General features: G+C 52.3%; 1 protein-coding gene across 1 annotated transcript in view; it reads left to right on the forward strand.

Annotated features, from left to right (window-relative positions):
- Positions 1-15,546, forward strand: part of SHANK3 (SH3 and multiple ankyrin repeat domains 3) — a gene marked incomplete at both ends in the record, with an annotated part of 394,260 nt that overhangs the window by 252,774 nt on the left and 125,940 nt on the right. The window contains 1 exon segment of the mRNA XM_082010792.1: positions 9,951-10,026. Coding sequence (XP_081866918.1) covers positions 9,951-10,026 — 76 coding nt within the window.

The raw sequence follows: 15,546 nt of genomic DNA on the forward strand, positions 1-15,546 counted from the left end.
GGTTGAAAGATGAAAAAGCAAAGGATAGAAATAAGCAGGCAGGTTCTACAGCAGATGGAGGTTGCCAGTGTGGGCCACAAGACTTTCCAGATGAGGAGAGACTGAAATAAAAAAAGAGGCAGGTGTGGGGAGATTGTCAAGGGAATTCATTGGGAGCCTGAGAAAGTATGGGGAAGTTGTGTGATTCGTTGTTTGTCTAAACATGAGAATTAAGGGAGTCAGTGAAACTAGGCAGCAAGATTAACGCCACAAAATGAACTATTTCTGCACCGCGCACGGCTGTAGATCTCATTGCCACAGTTAGTGCAGATTAAAGGCTCCGAAAGGAGGTTAGGCAAATCCGTGGAGCTTGTGTTCCTTAGGTTTAGAAGAGTAGTGATTCTGATGCTCCCGCTGCTGAGGGGAAGAAATGAAGCCTTTTCTAGCACATTCTTTGTTCAGAGTAGCTGCACTGACCCCGCTGTTTGCCAGCATGCAAAGCCTCCCCAAAATCATCCTCCTGAGAGGTCTTCCTCCAGAGCCTTCCCATCTGGGAAGTCTTTTAAGTCACTGCGGAGAATGAGCGCACCCCAATCTTTGGTGCCAATCCCAATTCCCCTTCTGCAGCAGGAGCGTAATGCTTGAGGATCGGCAGATAGAAACACAAGCGATCCCCCCTGTTCGTGCTGCGGTTGTAATTCCGGCACTCCTTGCAGTGCCACCATGCTCAGTGGCCCAGTGGGTGCCCGTATCTCCAGAATCTCCCTTCGCTGTAGCTGCCACCAAGGTCCAGGATGGTTGTGCTGTCAGTGGGTTTCCTAGCTTGGCAATGAGCTTTTGCAGGGGGACAAATCTCACTTGCCAGCTTCCCCTCTTTACTCTTTGTGATCCCCTCTCTTGGCTGGGTTTTGGGACAGCACTCTTCGAAGAGCGGCTTGTCACAGAGGTGTGATGCCCTCATGGGAAGACTGCTCTCCGCTCCCTGTGGGGACTGCTGAATATCCTTGCAGGGCCTCTTCAGCAGGATGTCAGATTTCTTGCGTCTTTGCATGCTCTGAGCAGTGTGAACATATGTGCTCTTGGATGTCTGTCACCATATAGCTTCGTTAAAGGGACCCTGTCCGTCAGTGAGGCCATAACAGACCCTGCTACGGCCATCTGGCACTTCCCTACCCCTGCTAAAGCCTGCACCTCTAAAAATAGACCTAGTACTAATCCAAGAAAGAATTTGAATTCCCATTATGTACCTTACTTTGACGCTGATGGCCCCAACTACTACGTGACAGTCTAGTTGAGCTAAGCCTTTAGGTCAGGACCCAAGAAAATTACATGCTGTGGGCAAAAGAGCATACTCCAGAGGCATTCCTATTTTTCTGTTTTGCCGGATGACCAGACACACTGCATTTATAAGGTATGCCACCCTCAGGTAGCTTTAGCTGTGTCTGCATCCACGTACTCTGTGAACTCCAGAAAGGGCAGTACAGCCTTTGGTTAAGCTCCAGCTCATAGCCAGAACTTCAGTGTAGGCTGCCCTGAGGGTTGTGGGCACTAAAATGTCCACAGACCTGGTCACGGTCATACCTTCAGTGTGATCCTTTTGACTCTGGTGCTCTTGTTCTACTAGAAACACCCAATTTTTGGTGTGATGGTTACAATCTGTTGCATCATCTTCATGTTGAGGACAGATGCAATAGGAGAGCTCCAGTTCTGCCCATGTGCACGGGGACAAAGGGTTCAGCCTGTTGGCGTGAGCCAGCATGGGGCATGCTTCAGTGAGCTGGATCATCTGTGTGAAAGGCTTCTGCAGGCGTCTTTCCCTGGAAGACATGGGGACATCGGTTCTGTCTGCAGAGGGCAAGGATGAGAAGCATAAATATGACTGAAGTGCTTTTGTCCTGTAAGAGCGACGCAGTTGGTAGGTGTGGAGATGGTTGTGCATTTGGCATAAAGGGTTCTGGTGTAGATTCAGTGGTGTGAAAGGGAGATGCTGCATCCTCTGGAGGTTAGCTCCTGCTATACACCTCGGTGAGGAGCTTTGCTCTGTCTTCTCAATAACTTCCTCGTGTCCAGGGAGACAGCTGTTAGGTCCTCACATGCAGAACTTCGGGGCTTGTGCAACCCTTGGGCCGCGTCACCCTGTTGCACAGAGCGTTGAAGGCCAAGATGGTAAAAGTGTGAAGCAGTGTCAAGCGCTGCCGTGCCATTTGCTGAATCCTCGAGGCTGGGAAGGTGGGAAAAACACTTGAATGTGTAAACAAAATGCTGCTTGGTGGCACCTCTGTGCAGTCCCATGGAGACACTGCAGGTGCGTTCCTGGTGTGGTTTTCCTGATTTCAGAGTGCACGTCAGTAGGAGGGTAGCCCGCGATGAAAACTGCTTCATATTTCACCTGCATTGCGAACCGTGGAGAAGGAGCGTACCGAGCGCTGCTGCCGCTGCCGAGCACCTTTGCCCCGTTTCCATTGCTCACACAGCGCTGTCCCTGTCACGGTGGGACAGTGCCTTGTGCAAGTGTTCAGAGCGAAAACGCCTGTCCTGGGCTGTGCTGAGCCTTTTGGTCCCCTGCAGCATCGACAGAGCTGCGGTCCCCGTAACGGGGAGGTGGCTCCCCGGGCTTCGTGCGCCATGCGGATGGCTACCATCCTCGGCGGGGAGGGTGGTCTGAGAGCGCCGACGTGTGCCGGGCGGCAGGCGGGGACACGGCCAAGCCACCCAGGCTGTCAGTGCTGGAGGTGTTTGCGTGGGTCTTCACACTCGGGTAGGGTCCTTGCGCATCTGAGTGCCCCATTTGCTGTGCGTGGTCCCAGGTCAGGAGCCCAAACCGACCCGCGCTGGGTTACGGCTCGAGGCCGCCCGCTGCTGCCCTCCTGGATGGCAAGGAGATGGCGTTGCTCAGGTCTGTCCTAGCGTGGAGGTGCGGGGCTGGCTGGCTTTTCCTTAGGGTTTGGCTGTGGAAACCATTGGCACAAGTGACCTTCCCTGGAGGGAACTAGCAGCTTGGGGGAGTTCCTGATCCTCCTAGACTTGGTTTATATCTCTTTAAAAACAAACAAACAAAAACCCAAACAAAACAGAAACCAGAAGAAAAAAATCTGTACTGGGCTTGTGTTGCCATCCCCCTCCCCTGGTGCAGCGGAGCCGTGGGCCTCTCCCGAGGGACGTGTCCTGCTGAGGAGCTCGTGGGCGCAGCAGCTCCAGCATGAGCCGTTCGCTTTGGGAGCTGCAGCTGGTGCTTCCCCGCCGCACCGTGGCCTCTGAGGAGGCTGCGTTCAAGGACCGCCTGCCCCGAGCACCTCGACCCTGCGCTGGAAGACGGCGAAGTCGGACAGAGTCCCCTCCATGCTGGCTCAGGGCTTGGTCAGGAATGACTACAGCTGCCCGGATGGCACTTTGGGACACATCTTTGTTGCAGAAATGCAGGTAAATCCACACGGAATGGCTGTGGAGACCTTCTGCTGAACATAACCTCCTGGATCCTGGTCTGCTACGTTTATTGGTTCGGCATTGTGGCTTTAACTGATCACCCCGTTCCTCTCCGGCTGACAGCGTCTCCATTAAGTCCCTGCGAGAGGTAACGCACAGATGCTGCGCTCTGACTCATAGTTATTGGAAAGTAGACTTCTATTTTATTTGCCATTTTTTCAGTTACAGATAAGCTAAAAACTCTAACAAGCATAATCATATTGCAAGAGTAACTCATAAATTAAGGGCAAGAGGGACTAATACAATTATCTCCGCTGTGCATTCGTGTAACACAGGCCACAGTTTCACCAAATGTGTCACATCTTGTATCTAAGTTGTTGCATAGAACTGAGAATGGTACAGCAAGGCTTCTAAAAGTATTGACTCTCAGAGAAAAGTTTTACTTGAACTTCATAGGGTAAGGATCAGTCATGGGGAAAGCATAAATTAGTTAACCATTCTGTATAAAATACAGTAACACCACAAGTCACTAAGCAAATACGTTCCTCAGCTTTCCTATGTTTTCAGTCAGCAGATCCAGGTGCTGCAGGGACATGAATTAGTTTGTTCTGGCAGCCCTGTGGGAAGGGGAAGAGTCATATCTCAAGGGTTGCCATGCTCACTTGTGCACTGTGGCAGGCAGACCCCCTGCCTAAACGGGACCTGCTGATGCCACGGGAGCACTGGCCTGTGGTCGCCACGGCTGACGACAGAGGTGATGCGCTCCAGCGTCTTACCTGCTCCGGCTCCTCTGTGCGGAGGAGCATCGGGCTCCTCTCTGGTCTCGGGCACTGCTTGTCCTCCCCCCCACAGCATAGTTCAGCGTTTCTTCTTCTGAAATAATTCCCTTTCTCTTCATCACCGGCGCTCTGAGGCCACCCCAGCCAGATTGGCTGCCTGGCACAGAGCCTGGAAGAGGCTTTAATTGTGGTGGCATCTGCTCATCAGCCTACTCGGAGTCAGGTGCTTGAGAGCACGGTTTGGGACGCGTGGGTGAAATGCGCGACGGGCAGCAGTGCGGCGGCTGCCCGAGCCGAGAGGAGCAGGGGAGGGGGTGCTGCAGGGCTCAGATGCAGCTTCTCGGACGTGCTGTGGCACCACAGATCTGCCCCGAGCCCCCCCAGCTTTGGAGGGTTCTGCTCCCTCGGTCCCGGCGCTGGCTGTACCCGCAGAGAGGCGCAGCTCTCCCTGGGCACCGAGAGCAGCGTCAGCCAGGCTTGCGGTCCAGCCGGTGCGAGGGGATGAGACAACCCACCACTTGTCTTCACTGGGAGCACCGGCTGAATACGGTGTCTCTTCCAGGGTGATGAGACAGTTCAGAACGCAGCGAATCAGCACTCCTGTAAGAGATCGCTGAAATGAGACAGGGCATCTGCCAGCCTGCTCCATGGGTGTGCTGGCACAAGAAGTGTCCGTGTACTTGAGAAGGCACAAATACGGACCCCAGCCTTCTCCGTTCCTGAGACCACGTCTCTTCTGACTTGCGTGTTACTGCTTTTAGTTGGCATTTCAACTGAGAAGGTAGATTCTATTTTAAATTCTTTCTTGACTAGCACGGTGTCTAACTGGTATCTCCCTGCCTCAATTCCGTGTCTGCCTGATGGCTCTATGGTTTGTTGTGACCTTGACCTCTCAGGAGGTTTGGTGTAGCTCTTGGGTGATAACCGGAACATCCCTGCTACCGCATCAAATGATTAGAGATGCGTTTCCAAAAACTGACTTGTCATTCCTCAGCCGGTGCTGCGGTGCAGGCATCTGTGTTGCGCTGGCCCGAAGGGCGTGCAGCCGGGGACCGTCGGGGAAGGTGCTTGTTGGGGCATGTTGGCTGCAAGGTCCTGCCCTTTGGCTGGCGTGGGGTGCTTCTGCCTGTTCACCTCTGAGAATGCCTGCTGTTACGCTGCTTGTTGTGATGCAGCAGCAGTTGGTCAAAAATAGATGATGAAAGAGAAATTGCTGCCAATAATTAGAGGTGCATAAATCTTGCATTTAATAAGATTAAATTGAATTAGATTTCTAAATACTATTTATAATTTAATTTAATTCCAACATTCCATGGAAAGGTATATTTTCATATTCCAAAAGAGTTACTTTTCTCTGTTTGCAACCCAATGTTGGTGCCTGAGAGAAGAGAGAATGAGGACAATCCACGTGCTGGAGGATGCGTGGGAATGGCACCCAAGCTTCTTGTCAGTCCACCTGGCCCAGCACGGCTCTCTGTCCGGTCAGTTTGCGCGAGAGCTGCTTCTCGGAACCTTTTCTCTGGTGCATCCAGACTGCTCTTGGTGAGCCACAGGATGTTAATATTCCTGTATTTTTACCTAATGTGTTAGGCAGACTTACCTAGAAAGAAGCGTGTTTTAAAAACTGTACAAAAGCGTTTTACAGGCAGCGTGAGTGCAGCCTGCACCCATCCACGTGCTCCTCCGGCTTTCCAGGCCGTCATTTTCCAGCGTTCTGTATTCCCCGTTCCTCTTTCCCTGCTGGTGCCTGTGGGGGCTGCCTGCGCTGCTGCTTGTGCCTGGATGAGCCCTCCCCGTCCCCCCGGGCACAGCCCGTCCCCCCGGGCTGCCCTGGCATCCTCCTGCTCCTTCTCCTCTAAATATAGAGCCTCCCTCTCCACACCGATCTCCAAGCGATTCGCTCCTCTCCATCCATCAGTCTCTGATGCCTCCACGACGGCTCCATTAAACGCGTGCTCGGCAGCAGCTATATTTAGGAGTCAGGAAGAGAACAAGCCTTTGGGCTGCGGACGGCCCATAAATCCAGCGCCCGTCACCAAACCGCTCTTCTTTTATCTGGAATGAGTCGGTAGAGGTGTTTGCGGACGAGGCACACGTGTCCGTGCATGCGTGGAGGGAGGCAGGGGATGAAGAGGAGGAGGCAGAGCAGGGTGGGGAAGAGGGAGGAGAAGGGGCTGAAGCACAGGCGCCTGGGGCCGGCGGGAGCGGCGCTACCGAAAGGCAGGAGCGAGGGGGGAAGCGAGGCGCAGGGGGGTGCCTGTCTGAACGGGGTTCGCTGTGCCGCAGCAGCGGCACGCTCCCGCCCAGGCAGGGGTCCACGGGGGCTGGGGGTGCCTCTCACTGAGGAGTGTCTTCACGTGCCAAGAAGCGGAGAGGGTGGATGTGCTCGCCATCACTGTCATGGCCTGCTGGGGCTGCGCCTCCGCGGGAGCCCCCCTTCCTCCCCTCTCCTACCTCCCCGCTCCCATTTTTCATACATCTGTGTCGAGTTGTAAGGAGTTGTGGGCACCAGCTTGTTCACGCAAGCAAGACTTGTCCTGATGTTTTAGGTATATTTTAGGCCTCTGCTGTCCTGCCTTGTTCCTCAGCAGAAAGCGTCGCGGGATCGCGGCTGTGTGCGCACTGCACAGGCGGAACCAGAGTGGGAGGTTGCTCCCTGCTGCCGTTGTCTGGGCGCTCTGGCAGCAGCGGGGAAGGAGCTGGAGTGCGGTGCAGGTGCTTCCCCGTCAGCGCGTCAGCCCGCGCGAATGCGCAGGGCCGCCTTTTCCTTGCGGCCGCAGCGTGCCTTGGTTGTGCTGCGGCGGCAGAGTCCGGTACCACCGCCTGGCTCGGCGCCGAGAACCCTCGGCCTCCGGGCGGGTGAGCAAGGTGAGGGGCTGCCTCAGGTCGTCCTGGCAAGGGGGTTCTCGCCTTTAACTCTTTGCGGCGTGCCGCTGTGCTGATCAATCCTTAACGTCTCCGTTTCTTGGCATAGCCTTGTCTTTTCACCAGTGAGATTAATTCCTTGGTTCTTTGAGACAGTTTCTCCCGGGACCGCAGGGATGGGGCTCGGTGGACGACCACCTAATCGGAAGATTCACGGGGAGCCATCAGCCCCTTTTGTGTCATCGGGCTCCAAGAAATCTCCCTCCAGATTAGGTAAACACACGAGGTGATGCACAGCGGCGAGGCTGGAGCAGCGCGTTGGATCACCGGGGGCTGCTCCCTGACGGTGGTGTCCCCTAAGTGCTCCTGAGCCGCGGCGCTGCGAGGGCCGGGCTGCACCTCGCCTGGCGCGCGGCGTCCTCGTCCTCGCTGCGTGCGTGCGCTTGCTGGGGGCTTGCTCTGCACTCGCTTCTTGGGGGGGGATTGCCAGAGCACCCGTGTTAATCTCTGGGATGCTGCATGTCCCGTGCCTTGGGGTCTCACCGTTCTGATCACGTGCCCCTCGGTAAAAAAAAAATTTTTAAGCACGCACCCCCCGTACGCATACACTTACTTAGGAATTATATACCTGTAGTACTCTGCTAACGTACTGTGTGCGCTGTGAAGTGCATGCAAAAACAGAAAATAAAAAATAGTGAGATAAAGACAGAATAAACACCATGTTAAAAATATTTTAAAATGTTATTAATGGTACCAACAAATGTTTTCTTCCCGCACCCCAGCAGATTGTCTTATGTGCCCTGCTTTGGAGACCGCTGCCGTAGGAGGCTGGCTGGCGTGGCAGGAAGGAGAGCCAGAACCACGTGGCGTGGGACGTTACTCTGAGGGGACCAAGTGCCGGGATGCTGGGGCTGTTCCTCAGCTCTTTCTGAGACAGAAAGGGAAAAGCTAAAAAAAAAAAAAAAAACCACCCACGCAAGAGGAGCAGAAAAGAATCAGGGGGGAAAAAAGGCAAGGCAGTACTTTCAATAGTATAAACAAGTACTGTATTTGGAGTTTTTATTTCTTAACTTTGGTAAAGTTAATTGTTCTTTCAGCCTTGCCAATAGTAAGCATGTTTTGTGCGTGAAATGGAGGTGCGTGCTGGGGGTGAAGTTCCCCAAGAGCAGGACATCTGTGCTGCAGCGGGTACCTTGCACCCCAAGCAGAGGCCCCTCCGGCACCGGGAGGCTACAGCCCACGCCAGGGAGCGGAGCGGGGCGGCGCAGGGCAGCCAGTGCCTGCTAGGGAGGGGTGAGAGGCCGGACAGCGAGTTGGTGATGTGACATGGCTGCTGCTGCTGCCTCGAGGGCTGTCGTCTGTCCCCAGGGTGCGAAACTGGCCTTGTGGCTGCGCTGGCAGCGCTTCCCTCTGCCTTCAGCCGTGGTTTCGTGTGATCGTGAGACCAGGGTGGAAGGTTGAAAGTGCACCCTGTCCTGAGCTTAAAACAAAGTGCCTTGGATCGACAGTGCTGTAATAACAGTAAAAACTGCCCCTCTGCTTTTGCAGCCCCTTCTCACGGGCTGTTGCCATTCTGAATGCCAACGCAGGTGAAAACAAATGGTTATTTTGCATTGTTGCTGCTTTGGGTGCAAACAGTTTGTGCCCCTACTGAAGAAGAAAGGTGAGTCTCATCTATACTTCACTCTTCATTTCCTCTCTTGTTCATCCCCTTTACTCATTCCTTCTATCCAACTGCCCTAGTTAGCATGCTTAAAGACCTGCTGAATTTAAGTCAGACCCACAGCCTACCTGCTGTTGTAGCCGGTAGTGCAGTCAGCAGGACCGAGGGCCTCACAAGAAAGTGGTGCCAAGGTAGAGGAATGGAGTTAGCTGTCTGGAGTCCCATCACCCTACTGTAGCCATGGAGGAGGTGGTTCAGCATTGTCCAGTCAGTGTGAGGAGCCATTTGCTTTCTGCAGGGCCAGTCTTACATGCTAATCCTGGGTCGTGCAATAAATTCGTTTTTGGTGGTGCGATGCAAATTCCTTCTGTGTTAGGTGAATGGTAACTGGGAATGTCTGGCTTCTTTTCCATCTCCCTGTCATGTTTCCTCTTAAGCCATTAGCTGCAGACCGTCTTTGGGACATCTGCAGCGGCATCTCTGCCTGCCTGCCTGCCTTCAACATCCAGCAGCCCTGGCATCTCTTTTGCTGTCGGCTTCGCAGCTCAGGCCAGCAGGCTCTCTGGCCTTTTCACGCCTCTGAGGCAGGCGAGCAGACTGTGGAGTTGTTACACCCTGGAGGGGAGATCGGTCCAACAAGCGTGGCCTGAAGTGCCTCCTGCCCTGACGCTGGCCGAAGCGCTGTTGGGGCTGGTGCTGGGGTTAGTAGACGAGAGGTTACAGAAGTCTCTCTGGGTTCCCAGCTTTCCCACCTGGTAACTCCCGTGTGCCTGGAGAGCTCGGGGACCACCGGGGAGAAGGAAGGCTGACCAGCACTGTTACCATCTCCTCAGTGGGAGCTGCACCCCTCTGCACTGAGGTGTGCAAGATTGATGTGGCCAAACAGAACAAAGGAAAGGCATGTGGCTACTGCCTGGGGACAGCGAGCGTGTGTTTGCCTTACCAGTGCTGGATCTCCTCTTCGGCTCTGTCTTGGAGTCTTGCTGAAATTTGATGCCTTGATGTGGTTTGGAAGTTTAAGTGAAGAGATCCTACGTTCACAGAAGCTGCTTGTGTGCATATGGGACTGTGCACTAGCATGCCTGGGAGTGATCACGCTGACACATGTCTGCACACAGATTATTACTTGTCTATTACTTGCATGGAAGTGGGGTTCACTTTATAGACATGTAGGGGAAGCAGGGACAAAGGAGAAGTGTTCCTTTAACTGTCACCTCTGTGATGTGTCTTTTTTCTTGTAGAAACCAGAGAAGACAGAACAAAGCGTCTCTTCCGACATTATACTGTGGGCTCTTACGACAATTTCACCTCTCACAGGTAAGCATCAGCATCTTTGCTTTGTGATCACAAGGAGATTCATTGCCATGGGAAAAGTATCTCCTTTCCCTGACAGAGCAGCATACGTTGTTTTGAATTCATGGGAAGGAAACTTTTCTGGTTGTTTCGGTCAGTTCAGTTATAGTCTAAATTCTAAGTCCTAGATAAGGCTTAGGTGAATAGAACGTTGAAGCTGCAGGGCAGTCTGGCTCATGCCTCAGTTGAGGAGCAAACGTTCTGGAGACTTCTTGGTGTGCTCCAGGAACTGAAGAACATGCGTTGGATGCAGGTGCACAGTTACAGCTTTGCTCTGGAGAAGAAAAGAGGAGGATGCTGTTGTGCAGGGTTACATGAAGCTGTCGCTCCAGCCTGTCAGCAGCACTGAGTGTGCTGCCCAGCTACAGGCATCTTCACCACGGCTGGGGTGGTACCTGGCAACTGCGCGTACTCGCCGCGGCACAGAGACCGACCTTTGGGAAGGTGGTCAAACTCGGTAGGGAATCAGTCATGAAACAGGGGTGATGTTGCTGGTTTGTGCTTGGTCTCAAGCACTTGGACATGCTTGTGGGAGGCTGGCCTTGTAGGAGTGGGTCTGCTGGTTGGATTCAGGACTTTGGGCACTGGGGCTCTGTGTTTGAGGGATAAATGTAGGCTTACTCTGTGGAATATCATCTCTGCTTGCAGTCAGGCTTCAGTGCTCTTAAAAACTATTGGTTAGTAAAGTAATTGCATGGGCATTACTGCTTATGACGTGAGAATAATTGTGAGAATATATTACACAGAAACTAAGTTACCCTGGAGTCTTTGAGCTTAACAACAAAGCAGTGACTGTATTCTGGTTTACTGAGCTGCTTATCCTAAATCTGTCTCTGTGGGTCTGAGCACTTTTTACTCAAAGTAATGTGTGTAACTTGTTTTGATTTCCAGAAATCCTGTGACATGCTTCTTTAGGGCTGTTTATATTCTTAACTGATCATGAGGTGAAAGAGAAAATGCTGCTATGACTCAGAAAACAGTAAGGATGACAGAGGGGGAAAACAGTCCATTTCTACCATGACTGAATGCTACAGGGAACCCCCTGTAGGTCTGTGCTGGAGTCACTGGTTGGTCTTGGTCTTAAAGGGCAGGAAATAGGTCACAATTTGCAGATGAGTCAAGATTACATTCCTTAAGCAAAAGAAGAGTAGGTGGGTGGGATTGCATCAAGCTGGCTTGATAAACAGTGTGATGGTAAAACTTATTTTGGCACATGCAAGGTAATGCACACCAGAAGAAACGCTGTGAGGTACTCTTGCCCATTAAAGATTTTTTAGCTCTTCATAATTGCTTAGGAATAAAGACCTGACACTACTGTGGCATCACAGTCAAAAACATCTTCTTTAGCACTGAGACATTCAAAAAAGCAGACAAAAGAGTAGGTCAGAAAATACAATTAAAGCAGTTGTGAAGGAGGGTCACTGGGTGACACTGGGTACTGGATGGTCAAACAGCAGCAGAACACCAAGACAGAAAAACAAGAAGTAATGCATATGGGGGGAAAAAAACAGTAGTAGTATTTCATATTCAGTGATGGTGTTGGATGGACTTCTGCTCAGGAACAAGGCTTGGGGCTTACTTTGATTCCAGTCCAAACCTGCAGAGAACTGAATTTTTTTAATTGTTAGGAAAGGAAAAAAGAACAAAACAGAAAACATAATTATTAATATTCTTTGTATAAATCTGTACTATACCCACATCTTGAAACCTGCATGCAGTTTTGGTCTTTCAGACTTAAAAAGTAACACTTGAAAAGTTGGCACAGAAAACTAACAGGTGCTCAAAACTGTGAAACATCTTCCATACGAGGTGAGACTAGATAGACTGAAACTCTCAAGCTTGGAAAGTAACGGTGAAGGAAAAGGGGTTTGGTAGAAGTCCATAAATGAATGATACGGAAAAGGTGAACCAGAGGTAGCTGATCTCTGGTTGTCTCTTCCTCCGCCAGAACATGAGGTACTGAATCACTGGATCACAGAATCATTTCGGTTGCAATCAAGCCCAACCGTAAACCTAGCACTGCCAAGTGCACTACTAAACCATGTCCCTAAGTGCCAGACCTATGTGTCTTGAAACAAGAACATGGAAAGTGAATGAAAGGAGGAGGTTCTCCATCTAACATACAACGAACCTGTGTGACTCCTTGCTGAGTGACACAGTGAGTGCTAAAAATGACAGGGGTTCAGAAAGCAGTGGGACAAATCCAAGGAAGGAAAATCGTTTGCAGGCTTCTGAGTATGAAGAGACCAGCTAGGACTCAGGGACTCACTTAACGTCCAGCAGCGGAGGTCAGGAGAGCCTGGTGGGGAAGCATTGCTGTGTTCTCTGCTCTTTTCTTGTCACGTTCCCACCCTTGGCTGCTTCTGGGAAGTCGGGAGGATGGCTAGCCTGACCCGATACCACTGCTGCTGTGAGCTGTGAGTGAGGTGGGCTTTTCTGTGAAGCCCAAAGTGAGGTTTCCCAGCCCTAGAGGGAGAGATTTCAAGGCATGGCCTTCTCCTTGATACCCTCTGTGGCTGCTGAAATGGCTCTGTGGTCCGACCGTGGTTGACAGTGGTCCTGTTCCCAGGCTCTGAACTTTTCACTCCATGATGGAGGAAGCCTGGGCATCTGACCTGAATGTCTTGAGAGCAGACTTTAGCCTCTTCAGAGATCCGCGTGGAGGGATCCCATGGGATACCATCCTGGAGAGAAGCGTCCAAGGGAGCCAGTTGATACTCCAGGACAACCTCCTCCAAGCTCAGGAATGGCCTGTCCTGCCAAGTAGGAAATCAGGCAGGGGTAGCAGGAGGCCTGCGGGGGTGCACAGGGAGGTCCTCGCTGGACTCAGACACAAGAAGGAAGTGTACAAGGGGTGGAAGCAGAGGAGAGTGACGTGGGAGGCACGTAGAGACAGTGCCCAGTCCTGCAGCGATGGGGTTACGAAAGCCAAAGCCCACCTGAGGTTGAATCTGGTGAGGGATGTGAAGGGAAACAGGAGAGGATTTTGCAAGTGACAGCAGCAGCAAAGAGAAGCCTAGAGAAAGCGTTGATCCACTGCTGAATGGGGCAGGAACCCTAGTGATGAGGACAAGGAGAAGGCTGAGGTACTACTTTGCCTCAGTCTTTACTGGTAAGACCAGCCTTCAGCAATCCCCAGCCCCTCAGACGAGAGAGAAGGTCTGGAGCAAGCAGGACTTGCTCTGGGTGGAGGACGATCAGGTTAGGGAACATCGAAACAAACGGGACATACACGAGTCCATGGGGCCTGATGAGATACACCCATGAGTGCTGAGGGAGCTGGCTCATGGCTTTGCCAGGCCACACTCTATCGTCTTTGAAAGGTCATGGTGGTCAGGAGAGGTTCCTGATGAGTGGAAGAAAGCAAATGTCACCCCTGTTTTCAAGAAGAGCAAGGCGGAGAATGGGGGGGGGGGACTCCAGGCTGGTCTGGTCAGTCTCACCTTGATCCCTGGGAACCATTTCCAAAGATATGGAGGGCAAAATGGTGATTGGTAGTAGCCAGCCTGGATTTGTGAAGGGGAGATCCTGCTTAACCAAGCTGACCGCCTTCTGCAGAGAGGTGACTAGCTTGTTGGATGAGGGGAGAGCAGTGGATGTTGTTTGGCTTGGCTTCGGTAAGGCTTTTGGCACTTTCTCCTGTAAGTCCCTCATAGATGGGCTGACATAAGTGGAGAGAGAGGTGCATTAAAAACTCTCCAAATGACCAGGCCCAGAGGGTTGTGACCAGTGGCACAAAGTCCAGTTGGAGGCCAGTCATTAGTGAAATACCCCAGAGGTCATACTGGGGGCAGTACTGTTCAGCATCTTCGTTAATGACCTGGGGCAGATTGTACCCTCAGCATAACTGCAGCCAGCATAAAAGTGGAAGGAGTGGCTGATACACCAGATGGGCGTGCTGCCGTCCAGAGGGACTGGGCAGGCTGGAGAAATGGGCAGAGAGGAACCTCATGAAGTTTAACCAAGAGAAATGCAAGGTCTTGCATCTGGGGAGCCTCCAACCGTGGAGGTATTCAAAATCTGACTGCCATGGTCCTGGGCAGGCTGCTCGAGCGGGAAAGTTGGACTAGGTGATCTCCAGAGTCCCCTTCCAACCTCACCAGCTCTGTGAGTTTCCCAACTGGCGAATGTAGACTGATACAGCTTTTAAGCCCTCTTGTTGAGCTACACCTCCACAGGAGTAAACCTGCTGTTTGGATAGTTATTTCCAGAATCGCACGCTATGTGATGCCTGCTTCCAGAGTCCCTTGGCAACTCAGGCCCCTGGTTCAGACCCTTTCCTTCTGGCCAGCTTGTTTTTTGTGTAAGGCAAACCAAAACCGTCCTTAGAGAAAGGTGCTCTGGGCTGTGCATCATGTGTTGCTGCAGAACAGCCCCTCTTGGCTCTGCCTGGTTCCAGTTTTCCCTCTAGTCCGGGGGCAATCCCCTCCGCTGCCATGCGCGTGCCACGGAGGCGTTTGTATGAAGAGCCCACATCAAGGAGGAGGGTGCTGGGAAGCACGGCGGAGTGGAGTCGTCTCCCACAGGCGAATAAGCATCTCTGCCATCTGCCCCACAACATAGTGTCTGGCCACCCTTATGAAAGAGGGAAGCTGGGAGCAACGGCATGGATTTCCCGTGGGGGCAGTTTTGCTCATCGTGGCCCCGTTTCCCCGGAATTGACCGGCAGAGGTGGCTGTGCCTGCATGCGTGCCTTTAGCTGCACCCCTCAGCCAAGAGGAAGACCGCATCTTTCCACCCTAAAATCCCCCAGGGCTACGTGTCAGGAGGATGTAAAGCCTCTTCTGGACCCAGTCATATATGGCTTCTTGCAGTCCAGTTGGTCTTGGCGTTCCCCAGCAGTCAGTGCATGCAGGTTTACTGGTAAACTGGACTGCACCGCTCACGCGTGACTGGGATCTGCAGGGTTCACAGTAACAGTGCTGACACTGTGAAAACTTGGGGGTTTGGCAGGTTTGGGTGGGTTGAATTGGAACAGATTGTAGGATTTTAGCTGCATCCCCATAGTATGGTGTGTAGTCACGCAGCATAAAAGCATGAGGATGGCCGCTCTGGAGCACGCTACAGGTCCTGCAGGCCAGTATCATGTGTCGCACGGTGGCTGATGGCAGGTGCTTCTTGCAGTTATGAGAAGAGAATAGGCAACCCAAAATATTATTCCTGCCTGCAGCAATTTTCTGTTCAGAGTCTTCCTGAGCCAGAGGCGATGTCTTTGTATTTAATAGCCTTTAATGGGTCGTTCCATCAGTTTGCCCAGTGATACGCAACTCGAGCGCTTCCGCTCTCTCCTGCAATGGAGAAGGAGTTGGGTTGGCTTTGGTGAAGACGTTGAGACAGTGGTGGTGCTGAACGATGGGGTACCTGTGTCTTCTGCTCCTGAACAGTGGGATACCTGTGTCTTCTGCTCCTGCTGTGTCAAAATACTTACAGTGTGGTGACAGGAAATGAGAAAGACGTTTCTTAAAGCATATATATGCTTGTCAT

Source organism: Phaethon aethereus (genome assembly GCF_964289735.1).
Source record: "Phaethon aethereus genome assembly, chromosome: 1".
Classification (NCBI taxonomy): Eukaryota; Metazoa; Chordata; class Aves; order Phaethontiformes; family Phaethontidae; genus Phaethon; species Phaethon aethereus.